Source organism: Ovis aries, chromosome 22 (assembly GCF_016772045.2).
Source record: "Ovis aries strain OAR_USU_Benz2616 breed Rambouillet chromosome 22, ARS-UI_Ramb_v3.0, whole genome shotgun sequence".
In the NCBI taxonomy this organism is placed as follows: Eukaryota; Metazoa; Chordata; class Mammalia; order Artiodactyla; family Bovidae; genus Ovis; species Ovis aries.
Genome location: NC_056075.1, coordinates 10,939,332 through 10,963,648, shown reverse-complemented (window position 1 = coordinate 10,963,648; position 24,317 = coordinate 10,939,332). Strand labels below are relative to the sequence as shown.

Genomic DNA, 24,317 nt, shown 5'->3' with positions numbered 1-24,317 from the left:
AATCAGACACGACTGAGCAACTTCACTTTCACATGTAAAGATGCAGAAACAAAGAATAGCTGTTGGGCTGGGAAACTGGTACCAATTTAGATTATAAATCCACCACAAAACAGAATCATCAAAATGTGTAGATAAAGGGCTGGCACACATTCCTAAGTTGTTTTACAGGAAGCAGACCCCCACCAGATGAAAACTGCTGGCCACCAGAGCAGATTGACCTAGATTGGTTGAAACTAGAAGGTTGATGATGTTCGAAACTTCACCATGATGCCACCCAATCCGAGAATTGTCCACAAGTTGATTGTGCTCTGCTCCTTGAACACTGTAAGACTCCACACTGCCCCCTCCAGGGTGGGACACATAGTCTTGAGGGCATTAGCCTACTGTGCTGCCCTTTGCCTGGCGAAACAATAAGAGCTGTTCTTTTCTATTTAGCCGAAAACCCCACTGCCATATTTCTATTTGGCATGGGTGAATGGAGGCTGAGTTTCAGCAACAACTACTAATATATAGAAATGTATTTGACTAAAAAGAAAAACCAGTAAATTTCAGTTCACCAAAAGTAATAGTTTCTGTTCTTCAAAGCTTCACCATTGAGAAATTAATGGGAAAACCACAGGATAAGAAAAAATATTTGTAATACAAATATCTACAAAAGATATATCAAGACTATATAACTAATTCTTATATCTCAATAAGAAGATAAAAACCCAACTAAAAATGAGCATTCTGTTTGAACAGAAACATCACAAAAGAAGATATATAAATAGTTAATAAAACATGGTTAACATCATCAGTAGTCAGGAAAGTACAAATTAAAGCTACGGTGAGACTGCGTTACACACTGGAGTTCTAATATGTGTGCTGTGCTGAGTCACTTCAGTCATGTCTGACTCTTTGTGACCCCACGGCTCCTCTGGGAGCATGGGATTTTCCAAGCAGGAGTACTGGAGTGAGTTGCCATGCCCTCCTCAGAGCTCTAATATATTACTGGTAATATCACACAGCTATATCAAAAAACAGTTTGGCAGTTTCTTCTAAGTTTAAACATACACTTACAGTATGACTCAGCAATCTCATTCCTGGGTATTTACTTAAGAAAATTAAAACATGTGTCCACAAAGGACTTGTATACAGATGTTCACAGACACTTTATTCATGATGGTCTAAAATGGAAAACAACCCTAATGTCCATCAACAGATAAATAACTGTAATATATTCATAAAACAGATTACTCTTCGCAATACAAAATGAATCAGGTGCAGATGTGCACGGCAACATGAATGAATCTGAAAACATGATCATAAGCGAAAGAAGCCAGAAGCAAAATAGTCCATATTGTGTGATTCCATATTTATGAAAATATTGACTGGCAAAACTCATCTTTATCAGCAGAGAGCAAACCTGTGGTAACGCAATGCTGAGGTTGGTGGAGACTGACTGCAAAGAAGCATGAGAAAATGTTTGGGGTGATGAAAGAGTTCTATATCTTGATTATGGTGGTTGTGGTTACATGAGTGTTTGCATTTGTCAAATGTCATCAAAATGTAGACGTAAAATGGTTGTGTTTTACTGTATGTAAATTATACCTCAATCTAAAAAAGTTTCTAACAGGTTTTCACGTTTAGAGTAACCTCTTTCAGGACTTCCCTATTGGTCCAGTGGTTAAGACTCTGCACTTCCACTGTTGAGGGTGGCGGATTTGATCCCTGGTCCAGGAAGTTCCATGGTCTTCCCAGGTGGTGCAGTGGAAAAGAACGTGCCTGCCAACATAGGGCACCCAAAAGATACAGGTTCAATCCCTGGGTCGGGAAGATCCCCTGAAGTAGGAAATGGCAGCCCACGCCAGTATTTTTGCCTGGAAAATTCCATGGACAGAGGAGCCTGGTGGGCCCAATCCGCGGGGTCACAAAGAGTCAGACACAAGGGAGCGTGCACACACACACATACTCTCCCTTTCTGTGTGGTGGGAACTTCCCCTGCAACACACTCCTGTGACTTCTTGTTTACAGATGGATTTATTCCGGATGGAATCTATTTCCTTGTTTCCCACAGTAAAAAAGCAATAAGCATCGTCTACCAGGTATCTTAGATATTGGGGGAGAGACACTTAACAATCAGCCAACTGGTTTAAAGTCTGACATCAGTAACTTGATGGCTTGTTTCTATAGATTAGAGACCAGTGACAGGAAGTGATTTCACCCAGTCTCGTGCAACTAAGTAGGGTCACTCAGACCCAGTGGTCTCAAAGCCCACTCTTGGTATCTTGCTGCCTCACCTTTACCTCTCTTAAGGCAGCAAACCAATTTAAAAAGTACGGATACTACTGAAAGTTAAGACACTGGAAATAAGGGATTGAGGAAGGAAGAACGGAAAGACAGTGTTGGAGAAGCCTAGCCAAATAAGTGCCTTTTCTCTCTAACTATAAGAAATCTGCAGTTTTTCTAGTGATAGAAGGGGATCACTTCAGAAGACTTTACGGAGGGCAATGTGACAGATTTGCCCTACAAATGGAGTGCTGTATTTGAAGGCGGTTGACTGTTAGCAAGAATTCTTTGCAAATGATTAGATTTTTGAAAGTAAAGGGGACAAACTGAAATGGAACATATATCCCAACCTGCACTGTTTAAGGAGTGATCTTAGAGGAGCATCGTGATATAGAGCCTCTTTTGTTTCAATTTTTTTTTTTTCCTGAAGTCAGAATGAAATTCAGAATGCAATTATATTTTAGTGGTTGGATGTTAAAATGAAATAAATGGAAGGCTGCTTGGAAAAATGAAGAATTGCCTGATGGAAATGTACTTTCTTTGCCTATAGTTTTAGGTATGCTCTTAACTCAATAAAGATATTTCCATTATATTTGTGTCATATCGGGTGGGTTAATTATTTACAAGAAGCTCAGGCTAATATTCCAGGGGAGCCATAGACTGCTCCAAAGTTTCTAGGAAACTAGATTAGCTTTGTTTAACCTGTGCATCTCTTCTGAATACATATAAATCTATTACATGACTTGTTTTGAAAGCGACTCACGTGTTGTTTTGTGAGCAGCCACATACTCCTGAGTTAACCCTGTGGTTAACCCCGCTCCCCACCCCCACCCCCCCACTGCCCTTGGTCTTGGTCACTCACTCACATGAACGAGGGCTTAAGCTTTACCGTGGCTTGTTGACACAAATGCCCAGTAACAGTTTTGGAGTCTGGAGGGCAGATGCAATGAACTCTACCAGAGTTCCTTATCTCCATTTCAGTTCAGATACAGTGTTGCCAGGTGAGTGCCTTCGCTTCTGTGAGCTTCGGTTCCATCCTCGTGGAAGAGGGAAAATTGCGCCCATCTCAGGCTTGTGAGGCTCCAGAGTGACTGTTCATGAGGAACTATTAACAGTCTCGCATACTGATGCTTTCAGAGAGGTCCTTTCTTCCCACCCTGGAACCCTGTGAGGAGGTTCCCTGGTCTGCGGTTTTGCCCAGCTTGACTCTAACCAACAGACCTTTGCTTACTGTACTGTTGTTTACCTTTTAATTTGGATTTATGCAATTATATTTTTAGAGAGACACTCACCAGTTAGTTCTTAACTTATAAGATGTGGGAATGCCAAAGAGAGGATGTCTAATTGAAACAAAGGAAAATGGAATCATCTGGGGATAGCAGAGGCAAGGTAAAAATTAATGATGTTTAATATCTTTGTAAGGAAACAGGACATTTTATTTTGCCAGGGGCTGTTACCTTCCCTGTGTCTTTTATGAGATAATCACCTAATTTTAATGTACAGCATCAATAAATGATACGGTTATTTTTAGTCCTAGAGAAACTATACAAAAGAGATTTCTGTGTTCATATTTACACTGCAGGAGTAACCTGAAATATTTATTTCAGAAAATTATATATATTTTGGTATTGAATGCAGTTTTAAAAATTAATCATTACCACATGGACTATGCAGTCCATGGAATTCTCCAGGCCAGAATACTGGAGTGGGTAGCCTTTCCCTTCTCCAGGGGATCTTCCCAACCCAGGGACTGAACCCAGGTATCCCGCATTGCAGGTGGATTCCTTACCAGCTGAGCCACCAGGGACGCCCAGCTTAATTAGACCATCCTCCTATATTTCTTTCTCTATGGTCTTCCGACTCCATATGACACTTACAAGTATACAACCCTTATAGAAATTTTGCGTGGCTTACCTCACATTGTACGCACAACTCTAGAGTCCTCTTTTGGTTTTAGCATTGTATCATAAATGTTTCCCATATTTCAGTATTATCTTTTTGTTTATAATTATAAAGCATTGTCTGCTGTCCCATTTGTTTCACGTGTCATGATTCTCCAGACACTTCCCAGTTGTCAAGCATTTATGTTGTTTTGGTTTTATGTGTTATTCAAAGCACTATTCTTTTTTTCTTAGTGTTTAGCTTCTCTTGGGTTGTTTTCTTAGGCTAACTTCCCAGAACTGAGATTTACTCTTCAAAGAATATGAATAACTTTCTACTTTTTGGTATGTTGCGCTATGTTGCTTTCCAAAGGGCTATTGCATCGCACTGCCTGTCTCAAAATTTTTCAAGTGCCAGGCAGCACAGACGTCTCCCACAGGCCATTTATGGGTAGATGGATCCATAATCTTAAATTGGAAGACAGTTTAACCTTGGGGACTATTTTAATGGAAAACCCTAGGGAGAGGCTAGGATTATACCAAGGCAGATGTTTCTAAGCTCTGGCTTTTTCACTTGCACAGCTGATTCTGTCATTTTATGACACCTAATTGTGTCCAATTTGTGAATTATTACCTTGTGTGCATTTGTAGGCAAGTGTTGGTAGAATCTCGAATGCTAGTCCTATTGAAAGTGTCAGAGGGCTAGACATAAAGCATGCTACAACCACGACTCAGATGTGGCTATTCAAGAAACTTTGATTTATAGCAACACAGAACCGGCTGAAGTGGAAGATCTTACTGCCTCCAGGGACCTGGCAGGTGTTGTTCATGAGTGAAACAGCGCAGAGATTGGGCCGTACAGGAGGTCAGGGGAGGGTGGAGGGGGATGTACAGGCCTTATCCAAAGGAGGAGTGCCATTCTTGGCTCCTGCTGATGGCTGCCACGAATGAATGCCAGACCAATATCTTCAGTGCTCTAAGTTTTTCAAGACAGTTTGGGAATCTGAATTTTTAGGTTTCTTACTTGATACAGCTGCTGCAACAAAAATATCACAGACTGGGTTGCCTAAACAACAAATGGTTAGTTCTTATCGTTCTGCAGGCTGGAAATTCCAAGATCAAGGAGCTGGCATTTTCAGGGTCTGGTGAGAACCCTCATTGTGGGTCCTGTTTTTATTGTGACATATGACAGAAGGGCTTCCCTGGTGGCTCAGAGGGTAAAGCGACTGCCCACAATGCAGGAGACTTGGGTTCAGTCCCTGGGTCAGGAAGATCCCCTGGAGAAGGAAATGGCAACCCACTCCAGTACTCTTGCCTGGAAAATCCCATGGACAGAGAAGCCTGGTAGATTACAGTCCGTGGGATCACAAAGAGTCGGACACGACTGAGCGACTTCACTTCTCTTCACTTCATGGCAGAAGGGACAAAAGAGCTCTTTGGGGTCTCTTAAAAGAGCACTAATCCCATTCTGTAAGAGTGGGGCCCTGATGACCTAATCATTTCCCAAAGGCCCCCATCGCCAAATATCATCACATTGGAGAGTTCCATGTCAATTAGGCATGTCAGGGGAATGCCAGTGGTACCATTCAAAGACCTGTGTTTCTAGCTGCATCGGGCTGTAATTAATGTCATCCTACTGGTGTGCCTTCAGCAAGAATTACTTGCATTTGATTAAATAAAAGTGTATATGAATTTACATCAAGGAGTGATGAAAGGTGTCAGTGTCAGGCGTTGTTAGGAAAAGACTGATTCATATCCCATTTTTGCTGTTGATAGTGTTAATAATAGGAGAATTACTGACTCTGCTGTATATATAAAATAGGGATAATAATACCTACTATCTATGGTTATTGTGGGCTTCCCTGGTGGCTCAGATGGTAAGGAATTTGCCTACAAAGCAGGAGACCTGGGTTTGATCCCTGGGTGGGGAAGATCCCATGGAGAAGGGCATGGGTACCCACTCCAGTATTCTTGCCTGGAGAATTCCATGAACAGAGGGGCCTGGTGGGCTTTAGACCATGGGGTTGCAAAGAGTGGGACATGACTGAGCAACTAAAACATACAGCTATGGTTATTGTAAAAGTTAAATGAGATACTGTCCATAGGGATACATCATAGCAGCGTGGCCTATCGAAATGGTCTGAAAAGCTACCTCCATGCTGTTTTCGCTTAGCCCAGTGGTTTGGCTATGACTCTGTCCCCAGCCCAGGGCTTCCCAGATGGCTCAGATGGTAAAGAATGTACCTGCAATGCAGGAGACCTGGGTTCAGTCCCCGGGTGGGAAAGATCTCCTGGAGAAGGGCATGGCTACCCACTCCAGTATTCTTACCTGGAGAAATCCAGGGACAGAAGAGCCTGGCAGGCTACAGTCCATGGGGTCACAAACAGTTGGACACGATTTGCAAATCAGGAAAGGAGTACATCAAAGCTGTATATTGTCACCCTGCTTATTTAACTTATATTCAGAGTTCAGTTCACTTCAGTCGCTCAGTCATGTCCGACTCTTTGCGACCCCATGAACTGCAGCACGCCAGGCCTCCCTGTCCATCACCAACTCCCGGAGTTCACCCAAACTCATGTCCATCGAGTCGGTGATGCCATCCAACCATGTCATCCTCTGTCGTCCCCTTCTCCTCCTGCCCTCAATCTTTCCCCGCATCAAGGGTCTTTTCAAATGAGTCAGCTCGTCACCTCAGGTGGCCAAGGTATTGGAGTTTCAGCTTCAACATCAGTCCTTCCAGTGAACTCCCAGGACTGATCTCCTTTAGGATGGACTGGCTGGATCTCCTTGCAGTCCAAGGGACTCTCAAGAGTCTTCTCCAACACCACAGTTCAAAAGCATCAATTCTTCGGCGCTCAGCTTTCTTCACAGTCCAACTCTCACATCCATACATGACCACTGGAAAAACCATAGCCTTGACTAGATGGACCTTTGTTGGCAAAGTAATGTCTCTGCTTTTGAATATGCTATCTAGGTTGGTCATAACTTTCCTTCCAAGGAGTAAGCGTCTATTAATTTCATGGCTGCAGTCACCATCTGCAGTGATTATATTCAGAGTACATCATGCAAAATGCTGGGCTGGATGAAGCACAAGCTGGAATCAAGATTGCTGGGAGAAATATCAATCACCTCAGACATGCAGATGACACCACCCGTATGGCAGACAGTGAAGAAGAACTAAAGAGCCTCTGGGTGAAAGTGAAAGAAAAGAGTGAAAAAGTTGACTTAAAGCTCAACATTCAGAAACCTAAGATCATGGCATCCAGTCCCATCACTTTATGGCAAATAGATGGGGAAACAGAAACAGCGAGAGACTATATTTGTGGTCTCCAAAATACGTGCAGATGGGGATTGCAGCCATGGAACTAAAAGATGCTTGCTTCTTGGAAGAAAAGCTGTGTCCAACCTAGATAGCGTATTAAAAAGCAGAGGCATTACTAACAAGGGTCCATTTGGTCAAAGCTATGGTTTTTCTAGTAGTCATGTATTGATGTGATAGTTGGACTATAAAGAAAGCTGAGCACCAAAGCAGTGATGCTTTTGAACTGTGGTGTTGGAGAAGACCCTTGACAGTCCCTTGGACTGCCAGGAGATTCAACCAGTCCATCCAAAGGAAATCAGTCTTGAATATTCATTGGAAGGACTGATGCTGAAGCTAAAACTCCAATACTTTGGCCATCTGATGTGAAGAACCACCTCATTTGAAAAGACCCTGATGCTGGGAAAGATTGAAGGCAGGAGGAGAAGGGGATGACAGAGGATGAGATGGTTGGATGGCATCACCAACTCGATGGACATGGGTTTGAATAGGCTCCGGGAATTGGTGATGGACAGGGAAGCCTGGTGTGTTGCCATCCATGGAGTTGCGAAAAGTCAGATGTGACTGAGCGACTGAAATGAACTGAACTGAACAATACTTTCACTTTTCACTTTCACTCTCCCCAGCCCAGTGATTAGCAATATTAGCATTTCAGATAATAATTTTGACTTTCTGTCAATCAGTAGACTGAATATTTGTACCAATACTGCTCTTCTAGTACTTCAGACAGATTTATCCTCTCCAGCTGTTCACTCCATCTGGTTTGCCAGTCTCCCCACGTTCACAGGATGGCTAATTAAGATGAAGGAGGGGCCCTTCTGAGTCTTGAAAACAAGCAAATTTAAAAGGTCTGTCTACATGGAGTCACTCTTGTCTTGAGCTCACTATCTTTGTTCTGCATTTGCTCTTTGAACTCAAAGACAGCCAATTTGTTCCAGTAGCTTCAAAGATCCATGCTTGCAAGATTTCACTGTGCCATTTTCTTGAGAAAGTCATGCTTTTAAAGTAAATTTAACATTTAAATTGGTTTGTCTATAATTTATCAGGTGGTACATGGTCTATGTTCACCAAACAATACATGCTTGGTCATACTTGACATAATGTTTCATATAATTAATATTACTTAAACTTTTTTCTGTTGATCATAATAAAATTCTACCCCAGACTGGTGACTGGCTCGATCCAATGGAAAAATCACCTGTTAAAACTCTTTTATTTAGCCGCATAAAGAATTCATCCTTAATTCTAATTAAGAAGCTTACTGGACATGCCAAAGTATACCATAAGAAACACTTGATCTCACAGTTCTTAGGGGACCAAACCCAGGCCTAGCTTAGCTGGGTGCTTGGCTCAGGGTCTCACAAGCCTGCAGAGTATCAGCCAGACTGTGTTCTCTACCGGAGGCTCGCCAAGGGAAAAAAATCTGCGTTCAAGCTCACTTGGCATGTTGGCAGAATTCATTTCCTTTCTCTTGTAGGACAGAGAACTTTAGCTTTTTGCTGTCACTTTAGCTTTTGGGGGCTGTCCTCAGATGCCACGTAGTTCCCTGCCATGTGGCCCTCTCCGTGGCAGCATGTAACACGGCAGCTCCCTTTTTTAAGGCCTGTGAAAGAGCAAGAGCGAGTCAGCTAGCAAGAGTGAGGCTCTTTTTTTTAAAAAAAAAACTATTAGATATAACATCTATTTTTTAAAAATTCATTGATTTGTTTGTGACTCTTCTGGGTCTTCATTGCTGCATGAGCTTTTCTTTAGTTGTGGCTCATGGGGGCTACTCTCTATCTGCATTCCAGTGACTTCTCTTGTTGCATAGCATGGGCTCTAGGGCTCAAGGGCTTCAGTAGTTGTGGCTCATGGGCTTAGTTCAGAAGGCAATGGCACCCCACTCCAGTACTCTTGCCTGGAAAATCCCATGGATGGAGGAGCCTGGTGGGCTGCAGTCTCTGGGGTCACTTCGAGTCGGGCACGACTGAGCAGCTTCATTTTCACTTTCCACTTTCATGCATGGGAGAAGGAAATGGCAACCCACTCCAGTGTTCTTGCCTGGAGAATCCCAGGAAAGGGGGAGCCTGGTGGGCTGCCGTCTATGGGGTTGCACAGAGTCGGACACAACTGAAGCGACTTAGCAGCAGAAGCATGGGCTTAGTTGTTCCGTGGCATGCGGAATCTTCCCAGACCATTGATTGAACCTGCATCTTCTGTACTGGCAGGCGGATTCTCTACTGCTGAGCCATCAGGGAAGCCCAAGTCTGAGTCTTATTCACCATGAACTAATCACCCCTGTCCCATCACATGTGCCATATTCTGGTGAGAAGGGAATCATAGGTCCTGCAGAAATGCAATGAAAAGGATTACACAAAGAACAGAGCAGCAGGAGGTGAGACCATAGGGGTGCCTTAGAATCTCCCAAAGGAGATGTGTTTGTGTCTTGCTCACCACCGAACCCTTGGTGTCCAGAATAATGCCTAACATATATTAGATACTTCATAAGTGTCAGTAGTTGAATTAATGAATTAACATTGCAGATATTGAATCATGCATTGCTAATTTCCTCCCCCACCCAAGTCTATGGTTTACCTTTTGGTTGTATTTATGTGAGAGTTGGACTGTGAAGAAGGCTGAGCTTTGAAGAATTGATGCTTTTGAACTGTGGTGTTGGAGAAGACTCTTGAGTCCCTTGGACTGCAAGGAGATCCAACCAGTCCATTCTGAAGGAGATCAGCCCTGGGTTTTCTTTGGAAGGACTGATGCTAAAGCTGAAACTCCAGTACTTTGGCCACCTCATGCGAAGAGTTGACTCATTGGAAAAGACTGTGATGCTGGGAGGGATTGGGGGCAGGAGGAGAAGGGGACGACAGAGGATGAGATAGCTGGATGGCATCACTGACTCGATGGACGTGAGTCTGAGTGAACTCTGGGAGTTGGTGATGGACAGGGAGGCCTGGCATGCTGCGATTCATGGGGTCACGAAGAGTCGGACACGACTGAGCGACTGAACTGAACTGATTACATGTTTTGATGTATTCAGTTCAGTTCAGTTCAGTTCAGTCGCTCAGTCGTGTCTGACTCTTTGCAACTCCATGAATCACAGCACGCCAGGCCTCCCTGTCCATCACCAACTCCCGGAGTTGATGTATATAAATGTTAAATTTTGATTTAGACAAATCAACAGAAGTTTCCCTTAATTTGTTGATATCACTTTACATCTCAGGGAATCCTTTGCCCATCCAGAGATCAGATAAATGTTTGCCTGTATTTTCACCTAAATTTTAAATTACTTTTTTTTCCCATGTAATTCTGATATATCTAGAAAGTAAAAAATTAAATGGAGAGTTATAACAGGATGTAGCAAATAATCTTTTTTTTTTCCATCTATCCCTCTTTGCTACCTTATTTAGTTTTATTGAATTATTATGTACTAGTTTCTGGGCTTTCTGTTCTGTTTCATTATTTTTCATTCTCGTTTCAGTTTTTTCCATCTAAGAATTATAGCGTTCTTGGTCAGAAATGCCAAAGCAATTACTGTCAGAATCATTCAGTATAATAATTAAGACATAGCCTAAGCTGTTGAAAGACTCCAGCATAGAGAGCCAGCATGGCACCCACTCAGTATTCTCACCTGGAGAATCCCATGGGCAGAGGAACCTGGCGGGCTACAGTCCATAGGGTAGCAGAGAGTCTACGCAACTGAAGCCACTTAGCACCACACAGCACAAATACAGCTGAAGCATATTTACCTTTGGCATAATAGTGGGTAGGTGAAACCCAGACCTGGAGAGGCACCTCTTCCCCACAGAGTCATTTGAGAACCCAGGCTCATCCTGTCCCGTAGCTCTGCCAGCCCCCAGGTCAATGTTCAGGCATGTATGGTTGGAGCTGTCTCATCTCCTCGTCCATGTTCCAGTCTGTGGGAAAGGAGGTGGTGCGTGTCTTGAGACATCCTTTGCCTTGAGCTGAGGAACCAGAAGTGGCATGTATTATTTTGCTCAGATCCTTTTAGTCTAACTAATCCATGTTGCCACATCTACCTTCAAGCCATGGAAAATAGTTTAAACAGCCATCCTAGATTTGACTTGAAAGTTGAGAGGATCTGTTATTAAAAAAAAGATGAGGGATGGGTTCCAAGAACAACTAATGGTCTTTGCTGCAGTCCAGTTTGCATAGTCACAAATACTCATATTTAAGAGAAAGGTAATAATCATTTTCAGCAAGTGAAGAACTATCTTTGGATATGGCAATGAAATACAAATATGTCCTGATTTTTTATTTTAGATGGCCAATAACCCATGTGCCAGGTAGCACTCTATGCCAATCTTGAATGCCAACAGGAAGTCACTGGACGGCAAACCCTTCCAAGATCCTAACTGGGCTGTTGGAGTAACTTGGGAAAGAAGAAAAAGGAATTGAAAGTATGGCAAAAGTAAATAGAGCTCGGTCTACCTCCCCTCCTGATGGAGGCTGGGGCTGGATGATCGTGGCTGGCTGTTTCCTTGTTACCATCTGCACCCGGGCAGTAACCAGGTAGGTGGGACTTTCTTCTTGATTTGTTATTATGATCTGGCTATTTTCCTAACTCGGCTTCATTCTATCTCTGAACCTGTCATTGTGAAAATAAATGTGTATATGTGTGTTTTCTTTGACTGCTCAGATATCTTCTTCTTGGCAAGGAACGTCATTTTCTGATACTTAAAAGTCCTGGATAGTGATCTCTTTTTTAATATCTGACCTATAAACCTGGAATTTTATGACATTTTTGAGTAAATATCATGGCTATTGCCAGACATTTATTTTCATAAGCAGTTCATCCCACAAAGGACAAATGTATAAGCTCAAAATAGCCACGAGAACCTCTCGGCTCACCAGGATGCCGAGCCATGGGAAGCTTAAAGCCTAAAATTGAAATTCTTTTGCTTCATTTTGCACTTGGCTGTGGTAGTGGAGGCTGAACTCTAGGTTGAAGGAGAGAAACAGCACAAATGCAGGGATTCTCTCATCTCTTTGGGTCGTGGGTCCTCTTTTTCTTTTACTCAAGGACATATAGTGTTGAATATACTTGTGTTAAATGGCCATACACTGAGATGCCTTCATCTCATTTACGTTTGGAATAAATATACACTTGAAATCCGCATGTGCCAGCTCTTCTAGAGGTGTCTTTGTTCAGACTGAACTCTCTTCTCTGGCAACTCTCCCTCGGCTGCTCTGCCGCTGCTAAGTTGCTTCAGTCATGTCCGACTCTGTGCGACCCCATAGATGGGGGCCCACTGTCTCTGGGATTCTCCAGGCAAGAACACTGGAGTGGGTTGCCATTTCCTTCTCCAATGCATGAAAGTGAAAAGTGAAAGTGAAGTTGCTCTGTCGTGCCTGACTCTTAGAGACCCCATGGACTGCAGCCCGCCAGGCTCCTCTATCCATGGAATTTTCCACGCAAGAGTCCTGGAGTGGGGTGCCATTGCCTTCTCCACTCAGCTGCTCTACATAACTTTATTTGATGGTATCATCCATAGTAGCATTGATGTGTTCCCCATGACAAACAGATAATGCAGGAAAGAAGCAGTGTTTGTTTTTGCTACAATAAGGTTTTGTTATGTGCCATCATAAACTGTAGATTTATTTAAAATTATGTGATGGCTGAGTCTGATTTTTCTCCCATCTATTTTATGGATCCTCTGTTCTGGGAGTGAGGAGGTCATAGAGTTAAAAGGAATCTTTCATCTTGGTTCTTCCATGCGGATGCTTTCATCATTCATTTAAGCATTTCATCAATAGTTTATTTATTTTATATATAATTTGATGAGAGGAAAGTTCTGGAAGTGAGCTTGGTGCTTTATAAGAAGGGCGGCTGGAAATTTAAAAAGAGGCTTGTGGCTTAGCAGCAAAGACTTGTCTTCAGAGCTTCCTGGGAGAGGCTGAGAGTAGGGTCCTTGAGCAGAATAAGCTTGGAGGAGAAAAGTATGATGCACCAGGAAGCAGCCAAGAGAACTGAAGACAGAGGCAAGGACAACAGCCTACACGGGGGTTTGTCAGTTCAGAGGATCAGTGCCTATTGGGCAGTTAATTCTTTTTTCCCCTTTTTTCAAGTTGTATTAAGAAATAATCAACCTTAGTCACTATATAGGTTCAAGGCGTACATATTGATGAGTTTTTACTGAAGTATGTTTGATTTACAGTGTTCTGTTAGTTTCTGGTACAGCAAAGTGAAAGTGTTAGTCACTCAGTTGTATTGGATTTTGTGACCCCCATGGACTGTAGCCCGCCAGAATTCCATGGAATTCTCCTGGCAAGAATACTAAAGTGGGTTGCCATTTCCTTCTCCAGGGGATCTTCCCCACCCAGGGATCGAACCTGCATTGCAGGCAGACTCTTGACCAACTGAGCCACTAGGGAAGCCTATTCTTTTCCATTATGGTTTATTACAAGATACTGAATGTGGTTCCCTGTGCTATACAGTGGGACCTTATTGTTTATCTGTTTTATATATAATAGTTTATAAGCATGATGATTTGATTTACATATCTTATGGGCTCAGCTAACATCCGTCTTCTCATATAACTACACTGAAAAGGGAAGAAAGAAGAAAAGAGGAAAAAAAATTTCTCCTCCTGAAGAGAACACTTAGAATGTACTCTTTTAACATCTTTCCTGCATATCATACCACAGTGTCAGCTGCAGTCATCATATTGTACATGACATCCCTACTCTTATTTATTTCATAACTGGAAGTTAGTATTTTTGACCACCCTCCTCCAGTCCCCTTTCCCGCACCCTCTGTCTCTGGCAACCACAAGTCTAATCTCTTTTTATATGAGTCTGGTTATTGTTTTAGATTCCATATATGAATACGATCATTCAGTATTTGTCTTTCTCTGTTTAATTTATTTCACTTAGCAGAATACCTTGGAGAAGGCAATGGCCCCCCACTCCAGTACTCTTGCCTGGAAAATCCCATGGATGGAGGAGCCTGGTGGGCTGCAGTCCATGGGGTCGCACAGAGTTGGATATGACTGAGTGACTTCACTTTCACTTTTCACTTTCCTGCATGGGAGAAGGAAGTGGCAACCCACTCCAGTGTTCTTGCCTGGAGAATCCCAGGGACGGGGGAGCCTGGTGGGCTGCCATCTATGGGGTCGCACAGAGTTGGACACGACTGAAGCGACTTAGCAGCAGGATACCTTCAAAGCCCTTTCATATTGTTGCAGAGTGGTAGGATTTCCATGTGTTTTTTTCCTGGCTGAATAATATTCCATTGTGTATATGCACCACATCCTCGTTATCCATTTATCCATGCGTGTCTTGGCGGTGAGCATGGGGACGCAGATATCTTTTCCTATTAGGGCTCTCATTTTCTTTGGATCTATTCCCAGCAGTGGGATTGTTGGGTCCCATACTGTTTCCTGCGGTGGCTGTACCAATTTACAGTCCCATCAACGATGCACAAGGGTTACCTCACTGGAAAATAGGTACTTAAGATTTCATATAGATGAGTCCATAATGTATTTAAAATGCTTTTATTGATGGACGTTTATATTGTCTCCTGGCTTTTGCTTTAAAAATAATGCTACCATTATAATCTACCATTTAAAAGTCATATTTCACTCTTGCCTTGTAACTGGTAATGCTTTCTTACACATGAAATTTATAAAAAGCTTAAAGTTGTGCAGGTTATTAAAGCAGTCATTCCTGTTATTTGCTCCCTGTGCTTGTTAATATGCATTGAGTACCTGTTTTTGCTTCAAGATGTGTTATTACCAAACACATTATCTATGTTAATAAATTCATTTCATTGTGGAATGACATGACATTCTATTAGTAACTTGAAAAATTGAATTGGAGTTGATACTTGGATGTTTGTTTAAAGGCTCAATTCTTGTAAATAATTTCTCGTGTTACCTGAGCACTTACTCTGTGTTTGTTGGCATTATTCCAAACAATTTTCATTGATTAAATCATTTAATCCTGGTAATAACACACAGTGGTTGAATAATGTGTCCAAAGTCACATGGTGAGTAAGTGACAGTGCTTTTAACCACTGGGCTGCGTTGCCCAGAGGATTACTTACTGTGCTGACTTAGTGGATAACTTCATCAACTGGAAAAAATAAGTCTTTACCAAATATCAGATGTTGTCAGCTTCCAGTTCTCCAGGAGCCGGAGAAGAATTTTACAGCACAGTGACAAGATAGAGGCAGCAAGTATGTTGACCCCGTGAGAGAGAGTGTCTCTGAGAATGATATAGCAAACACCACTTGGATGATATCATGAATCAAACCTACTAACCCCTGGAGGCTGTTCGGGGTTGTTCGCTTTACAGCACAATCGAATCCAATCTGACTGATACAGTCTGGCTTCTCCAAACGCTTAATTTATAGATGAGAAAATCAAGACCCTGAGAGATTTAGAAGTTTTATCACAACTCTCAGTTATTCAGCATGGGAATCAGAGATCAGAAACCAGTTCTGCTGACATCTGTCAGATGCCCAAATATTCCAAGGGACAACAAAAATAACTTGGGGCGAGAAGCACATGTACCGCCAATAAAATGTGTTTTCTTTCAGGTCATGCCAGTGTTTGCTTGTGTGCTCTCTGTTGTGTCTGACTCTGTGACATCATGGACTAATAGCCTTCCAGGCTCCTCTGTCCATGGGCAAGAATACTGGAGTGAGTTGCCATTTCCTCCTCCAGGGGATCTTCCCCACCCAGGGACTGAATCTGCGTCTCCTGAGTCTTCTGCTTTGGCAGGTGGACTCTTTACCTTTGAGCCACCAGGGAAGCCCCTTTCTTGGAGACTTCCTGATTCTCTAGTCTCCACTCCCAAAGGACCCAAATTCGATTAATTCCTCAACTGAATATCCATTGAGCTTTAGGCTTATTTTATATTTCTGTAATATGTGCTTTCATCATTGTGCATCACCCCTCTTGGTGGCCTCTCACTTCTTAAGAGGCAAACACCTCTGGCACCAAAACTTGGGGAAAGCCTGTCAAAGCGAGTATGCATGCCCATGATTCTCACCTTCTGGAAGAATCTGAGCCTAAGTACCTTTCTTCTTGTCTGTTACTCTTCCTCATTCAAAAAATATTTATAGAGAGAATTCCCTGGTGCTCTAGTGGTTAGGACACCTAGATTTCACTGTCTGTGTTTAGAAGGCATAAATCATAAAACTTTACCATCTATAAAGTTCCGTGGTCCTTTCTGTTTGGAGAACAAAGGAAAGGACCACAATAATCCCTCCCATATTTCATAGAAGTCACAGTCATTCAGAAGCCTGTGTATGTAGTTATTAAATTTTACCGCTGACAAGCCTACTCACATGTTTAGACAAGAATCTCAAGTGTTACTTTTGAATTTTGCATGCCTATAGTTTGATATGACTAATCATTATCAGTTGGGGGAAAAAGCATCAAACAGAAAGCAAAATGACAATAGAACAAGATAAAAAAAAAAGTCACAAGAGACAAACATAGCCCCACAGATTTTAAATTTCCCAAAACTATTTAGTGGAGAGAAGACCCTTCCACAAGTGCTGATCCTAATCTATTTTCTGCACATCAAACTCCACCCCAGCACCTTTGGGACTTAGAATTTAGCATCCTATCCCATCCCTTTTTTCTTTCCTATCACCAGGACTGGCAGCATAATTGCAGGACCCAGTGCAAGAGGAAAATGCAAGGCCTCCTGTCCAAAAGGCAGGAAAGAAAGGGCTGGTAAATATACTAAAAGGCTTCCCAGCTGGCTGAGTGGTAAACAATCTGCCTGCCAATGCAAGAGACTTGGGTTTGATCCCTGGGTTGGGAAAATCCCCTGGAGTAGGAAGTGGCAACCCACTCCAGTATTCTTGCCTGGGAAATCTCTTGGACGAGGAGCCTGGTGAGTTTCAGTCCATGGGACTGCAAAGAGTCAGACAAGACTTAGCGACTGAGCACAGACTTATGCGCACAAAAATGTACTAAAATAGGAAGCTTTTCCTTTTTCAGTAGTCTATCTTGATTTTTCATGATGTTTTTAGTTTTCTCTTTAGTGTTGTTCTGAGTAAAGAAAAATGGAAACTAGCACAGATCTACTGATCATCTTAATATTACCAGTAGCCCTATCTTTTTCTTTCCTTCTGTGTCATCATTTTCAGCATACGGGATCAAATAATACCGAGAAGCAACATGAGCAACCAAGGATCTGATAGGAATCCTTGTACCTTTGTGTTTCTTACAGTATCACTGCCCTCTGCATTTGAAGCAAGTGTTGATTTGAAAGGAAAGCCTGGTCTCTCGTCCTCCCCTATGTCCATGATCACTCAGTTGTAGGTATAACCCACTTACCTTGTACTCAGTCTGAGCTTTACTGGACTCCCGCACAAGAGTCTGCTGGAGTTTTGTGACCTGGAGCATCTCTAAGAACTGCAGACTGAGGAATCTGTGGCTCTTCTCTGCTCACACGCATGCTTCATTGTCCCAGTGGACTTCACTTACAAAACGCAACTTCAAAGATAAAATTATAAGGAATTTTAAGACAGTGACAGCTGAGTTAAACCAAGTTTTATGCCTCTAAGTATCAGATTCTGTGCAATTGTATAGGTTGTAAACTGTAAAGCCAGACCTGCCTAACACCGCTGTCCTCAGGCTCCCTCATTCTCTTCCCTCTTCTTTAACTTTCCCATCTACTCACTTTCACTTCCAGCAGCAACTGGAGAGTCAGGAAGAATAAATAACAGGTTACTAGGGGCTGTTGAAGCATAAGGAGCTGGATTGTAAGGCCTGTCCCAGGAGACAGATACCCTTCTATCTCATCCCCAGCTGCAAGGCCTGATTTCTTTCCTCACTATCATGGAGCTCTAAAAGCTTCCTGGCCTGCATTAGGACACCCTGCTAATCTGCGTGTGGTTCCTTCTGAGTTGTACAGTGGTGCAAACTGTTGCTTCTGACTCGTTTATGTCTTGGTTTTCCTAAGTAATTCTCTATTTTTCAACATAAAAAATTCTGTTTGTTTCTGTCTCTGTATATATACTGTCATATATATGTATATGCACACACATATAAGTTTCTGTATAAGAAATATTCACTGTCAAATAATTCAACGTGCAGAACAAAATAAAAACCATTTACAATATCACCATGCACATGTAATGGCTGGATACATTTTGGTTTATATGCTTTGAGGCTTTTTTTTTTTTTTACATAAACTGTGTTTTTATAACAATAAGCCCTTTCTACATGAACTATGTTGTAACTTAGTTTGTTTCTTAACATTATATTGTGAATTTATTTCCAAGTCAATAAATCAAATACCTAATAAATATTTCATTTTATTGATATGCTATAAGTTACTTAAGCAGTCCCTCAGTTCAGTTCAGTTCAGTTCAGTCGCTCAGTCATGTCTGACTCTTTGTGACCCCATGGACTGCAGCATGCCAGGCTTCCCTGTCCATCACCAACTCCCAGAGCTTGCTCAAACTCATGTCCATTGAGTTGGTGATGCCATCCACCATCTCGTCCTCTGTCGTCCCCTGCTCTTCTTGCCTTCAATATTTTCCAGCATCAGGGTCTTTTCTAATGAGTCAGTTCTTCGCATCAGGTGGCTAAAGTATTGGAGTTTCAGCTCCAGCATCAGTCTTTCCAATGAATATTCAGGACTGATTTCCTTTAGGATGGACTGGTTGGATCTCTTTGCAGTCCAAGGGACTCTCAAGAGTCTTCTCCAACACCACAGTTCAAAAGCATCAATCCTTCGGTGCTCAGCCTTCTTTATGGTCCAGCTCTCACATCCATACATGACCACTGGGAAAACCATAGACTTGACTAGACGGACCTTTGTTGGCAAAGTAATGTCTGCTTTTTAATCCGCTATTTAGGTTTGTCATAGCTTTTCTTCCAAGGAGCAAGCATCTTTTAATTTCAGTCCCTTATCATTTCAGCGTCTTTTAATTTTAAACCAGTCCCTACTGGTGGACAAATAGGTTGATGACAACATTTGGCTATTATAAATAGTTATCCACAATATATGTGTATCTTTTTTGTATTATTGTTTTCTATTATTATTATCACCATCATCTGTTTATTAACTTTGGTTGAAACCTAGAAGTGAAATTGGTGGGTGATGTATAACAGTTTATTGTCAAATCGTAACTTAAACAACCATCTCTTAGAAGCTACAGATGTTAGTGAAACACTAAGCTGAGTAAGAACCCATGTGTTTGACCCACCATCTTTTCTATAAGACTTTTCCTACAGCAGTGATCTTCACATCTACTTGGCTTCACAGCCCCTGTAGTGAATGAACACTTGTTCTTATCCCTTAGAATGTCCAATGGTTAGCTTCTGATTTCCCACTCACTATGGACCAGCAAGGTATCATTGAAAATCAATCAAAATCAATTAAAACCCTTAGAGACTGGAACAGCTGATTGAACCAAAACTTGAAGCTCTAGGTCAAATCTATATTCGTTGTTTTTTGTATAAAATACTTGCACTTTTTTTCAGATGTATTTCAATTTTTTTTGTGGAGTTCCAGACATACTTCTCTCAGGATTATGCACAGACAGCCTGGATCCATTCCATTGTGGACTGTGTGACTATGCTCTGTGGTAAGTATCTCCAGAGACAGACAATTGCTAGCTCCCTTTGAACTGTACATGACAGTGACCTTCCACTGCCTTTGATTACCTGTTTTTCTGAGTAGAAGGGCTATGGTAAAAATTGACTAAAACTATGTAAACAGAAAAATATGGTCCTGCCTTTAACCAAACTCAATCAGACATGCTGTTGGAATTAATGTTCTTGGTTGATGTTGGATGGACCAGGTAGTGAGTACAGTCAGCTGGATACTTACCATTTGGTTCTTCCATATAAAGTGAGGGAGCCAGGCATCACAGGACTTGTCCTGGTTTTGGATGCAGCTAACTATACATTGTACACTGTGTCTTGTTGTCTTCTTATTTTCCAGTCATGTAAACAGCCATCAGAAGGCACTGTGAGCCATTTCCATGCAGTCTCCTTAAATACGTGCCAGTAATATGTGCATCATGCCTCAAGTTTTGTTTTCACTCTCGTTCCTTCCAGAGAGTTCGAAATTTGGCTCATTGATTCATTTTTCATGCATACGTCTTCATTCTTCGACAAGCATTGTGGAAAAATAGAATGTTGCAATCATAAGATAAGCATGTTCACGATGGCTATAATATCCTCCCAGAACCACAAAGGTGCTATACCTAATGTGTAGAGTGGTCTCAAGATTCGTGGAGTCTCTCATTCCATCTGTACAGTAAAGAGAAACTAACTTTGAGATTTTTCTTTTTAAAAATTTCCAACCAAAGTTATTAAAGGAGTGTCATAGAAATTTTATGAGATTGGGTCAAATTGAAATGATCTATTTGCAGGCTTGACCCATTAAATCCTTTCATTTATTGACTCCTGAACATTTTTTAAAAAACTGTTATCTCTTCAGGCCATATCTTGGTGGCAGAAGAAAATGCTATATGGTTTACTACTACTACTGCTAAGTCGCTTCAGTCGTGTCCGACTCTGTGCGACCCCATAGACGGCAGCCCACCAGGCTCCCCTGTCCCTGGGATTCTCCAGGCAAGAATACTGGAGTGGGCTGCCATTTCCTTCTCCAATGCATGAAAGTGAAAAGTCAAAGTGAAGTTGCTCAGTCGTCTCCGACTCCCAGCAACCCCATGGACTGCAGCCCACCAGGCTCCTCCGTCCATGGGATTTTCCAGGCAAGAGTACTGGAGTGGGGTGCCATTGCCCTCTCCAGTAACACATAAATTACATCACTATTCCATTCTAGGTACTGATTCATATTTATTTTTAGAAAAATGTACATAATCAGGAGCAGGTTGATTTGTCCTGATGTAGTTCCTTGGTTAAAAGGAATTTGAATGCAATTCTAGGTTTCACAAGACCACTAAGTTGATGCTACTGCTAACACTGGAAGGTCAGAAGGGATCAAGAAATCATAACTCGGGTTTTCTAGCCTATCTTTTTAATTTAAAACGTTAAGATGATCACTTGATTTTCAGGGTCAGATGAGTAGTCATTGTCTTTGTGTGAGCACGCCTGTGCTCATGGCAGTGAGAACGTCCATGTTTATCTTTCACGAAGGACGCAGGTGACTCATCTCTCCCACTGTTATCTTTTGGAGAGTATTTATAATCCCTCAGAGAGGAATAAATGGCCTTCAGTGACCACTGTGGTCACAATGACCACGTGAACCGTTGAGCTAAAGCAGGGTCACGTTAGATGCAGTGTATTCAAATTCTATCCAAGGCCTTGAGTCCTCTTGTACCCAATTACTGTATACTTGTTTGCTCATCTGGTGACATTAGTTGAGTTTGGAGTATGGACAAGAGGCTGCAGAATCACATCTGGGACATACCTTGGGGCCATATCTGCCCTATGATGGGCAGAGAAGTGAACATTTTTCATTGAGTTTCATATACATCTTGTCACTTTCCAAGAGCCATTACAGCATCAGCCTGGAGAATTAAATGTATTTTTAGGAGATTTGTTCATTCCTGTTATCTAGAGGTTATATATGCATCCAGCTACTATTCCAACTAGATGGGATATTAGGCTGATGACTAATGCTATCATGTACATTTGAATCAAGCCCCAATTTTAACCTGATCTATATAAAAATTATACTCTCCAGATACCCAGAGAATTGGCTCTTCTGATCTTGTTCCCATGAATACTGGTGTCAGCATGAATTGTTTTTTAGAAAGAAATTCGCATGCTTTCTCCACTCATCTCCTCTGCCTGAAAGACCCAAGAAGCCAGAATAATAGGGTGAAATAACATTGTACTCGGTGTCAGGTGCCCTGAGCTGAATATTTTTTGGTGATCTTGGGCATGTCATATTCCCCTGAACTTTAGTTTCTTTTTGGCCTCTTCCAGCTTGAATTATTATCCTATAAACCTGGAAGTTGGCATAATTCTGACACACTGTTAAACCACAGATAGAATGAGGCTAACTGAAATGTTATCATCACATTTCCTAGATTTCCTGGGCTTTCATTTCTCATCCACAGGGTTTTCAAAAGCCCAGAAGCAGTGCCAGATTGTGCAGTGTGTCTGTGATCTCTCTCCCTGGCCTTTTCTTGCATAACACTGCTGGCCATGCAGTGTTGCCCACCTTCTTTTCCGCCATATACCTGTCATGATTGTTGTTAATTGTGTATTATCCATAATATGTGAAACATACAAGGCATATCACTGTGCAACCATTGAGCTAAATCAAAGTCACATTAGATGCAGTGTGTTTAAATTCTATCCAAGGCCTTCGTTTCAAGGAGCTGACTTCCTGTTTGAGAAGCAGCCCATTCTCCTGGGATTATGACCATTCTAGAATGGAGAAATGGAATGAGCAGTCAAATGCTAGTCAGGAGACCTGCTCCTGATTCTGGCCTTGCCACTTGCTCTCTGTGGGACCGTGGGCAGGTCATTCCCTCTCCCCTCGGTTTCTAACTGCATAGGATGAGTGGGGTGGGCAGGTCATTTCCTCTCCCCTTGGTTTCTAACTCCATAGGATGAGTGGGGTGGGCTCGAGGATCTGAGGATGGGCGGCTATCTGCGCCACTGATACAGCACCCCAGCCTGTACACAGCGCCCTCAAGGCCTCTATGTTGAACCTATTTTTTATTGTTTTTGAAGCTCCACTTGGGAGTGTTGTCAGTAACCATTTTTCCTGTCAAGTGGGAATCATGCTGGGTGGCTTGCTTGCATCTACTGGTCTCATCCTGGGCTCATTTGCCACCAGTCTGAAGCATCTCTACCTCACTCTGGGAGTTCTTACAGGTAAGGGCACTTTGTACCACCCTTTCTCATCCCACCCTATCCAGGGGTTGTTAAGCCTTCCCACAGAGCAGTAATTCATAAAATATTCCTATTGTTGGATGCATAATTTAGCTGAACGTCTGCCTACCAAACGATTAAACACAAGGGCTAGAAATTTAATGGACTGTCATATGTAATGAGACTGTGTCAGCACTTTAATTCAGCCACGTGACAACAGTGACTGCTGACTTTCCTTGGGCAGCCATGTATGGCTGAGATCCTTCACTCAGAAGCAGAGCAACATTAGCCAGGGCAACATAAATTTTTAACAATGATCATTCTCCCAACATCTTTGCCAAGACATAGAAATACTATCTGTGGTTGACCAGAGTTGCCCTTACTTTTTAGTGAGTATCATTGTCCAATAAATGGAGGTTTACAGTTTAAAAAAAAAAAAAAAGCCTCTTGTGAATATTCTTACATCACACATTCTCTTCCAATGTTATGGAAATACACTTTAGAGAAGGAATCCATAGAAAGAGAAGCAACCGACGTGCATTCCGCAGATCACACTTACAGCGACTGCAGAGGATCAAGGTTGGTCGGAGGGACTAGCATGATCTGGCCAATAAAAGATATAATCTCACAGTGAGGTTATAAATCTGGGTCTGTCAGCTAAAAAGGTGTCTGTCCCCTGTCACCCAAAGGGCCTGACCACTAGGGTGTCCCATCCTCCCAGTTTACCAGAAACTGTCCTGGGCCTGGTGCTGAAAGCCTCACATGTGGGAAACCCCTCAGTCCAAGCAAACTGGGATCATTGCTCACCCTGTCCCAAAGATGGAAATAGGAGGTGCAGGCAGTTCTCCTTTTCCTTCCTTGATGTTTAAATTCCAGGTTTAAAGCCTTTCTGATTTTCTTAACTTAAAAAAAAATAGAACTGGAAAATCTTGAAGAGACTTTCTGCTGGGGATATTTTCAGGTTGCTATATGTACATGCTATGTTCATGGATAAAATTAGCACGTTTCTTAATAGTTAAAATTACTCTGGAACTTTCACAGGATCACATATGCTATTTAAACACAAATTC

General features: G+C 42.1%; 1 protein-coding gene across 38 annotated transcripts in view; it reads left to right on the top strand.

The window, feature by feature from the left end:
* SLC16A12 (solute carrier family 16 member 12) overlaps positions 1-24,317 on the top strand; it is a 102,788-nt gene that overhangs the window by 68,586 nt on the left and 9,885 nt on the right. For 36 of the 38 annotated variants that reach the window (XM_060404976.1, XM_060404965.1, XM_060404981.1 and 33 more), the window contains 3 exons: positions 11,738-11,986; positions 19,930-20,033; positions 23,107-23,250. In XM_060404976.1, the coding sequence (XP_060260959.1) occupies positions 11,877-11,986; positions 19,930-20,033; positions 23,107-23,250 (358 nt within the window). In that variant the 5' untranslated portion in view covers positions 11,738-11,876. Of the gene's footprint in view, positions 1-3,105; positions 3,270-3,548; positions 3,658-11,737; positions 11,987-19,929; positions 20,034-23,106; positions 23,251-24,317 lie in introns of those variants that run through there. The other 2 variants (XM_060404967.1, XM_060404985.1) reach the window with 2 other exon arrangements.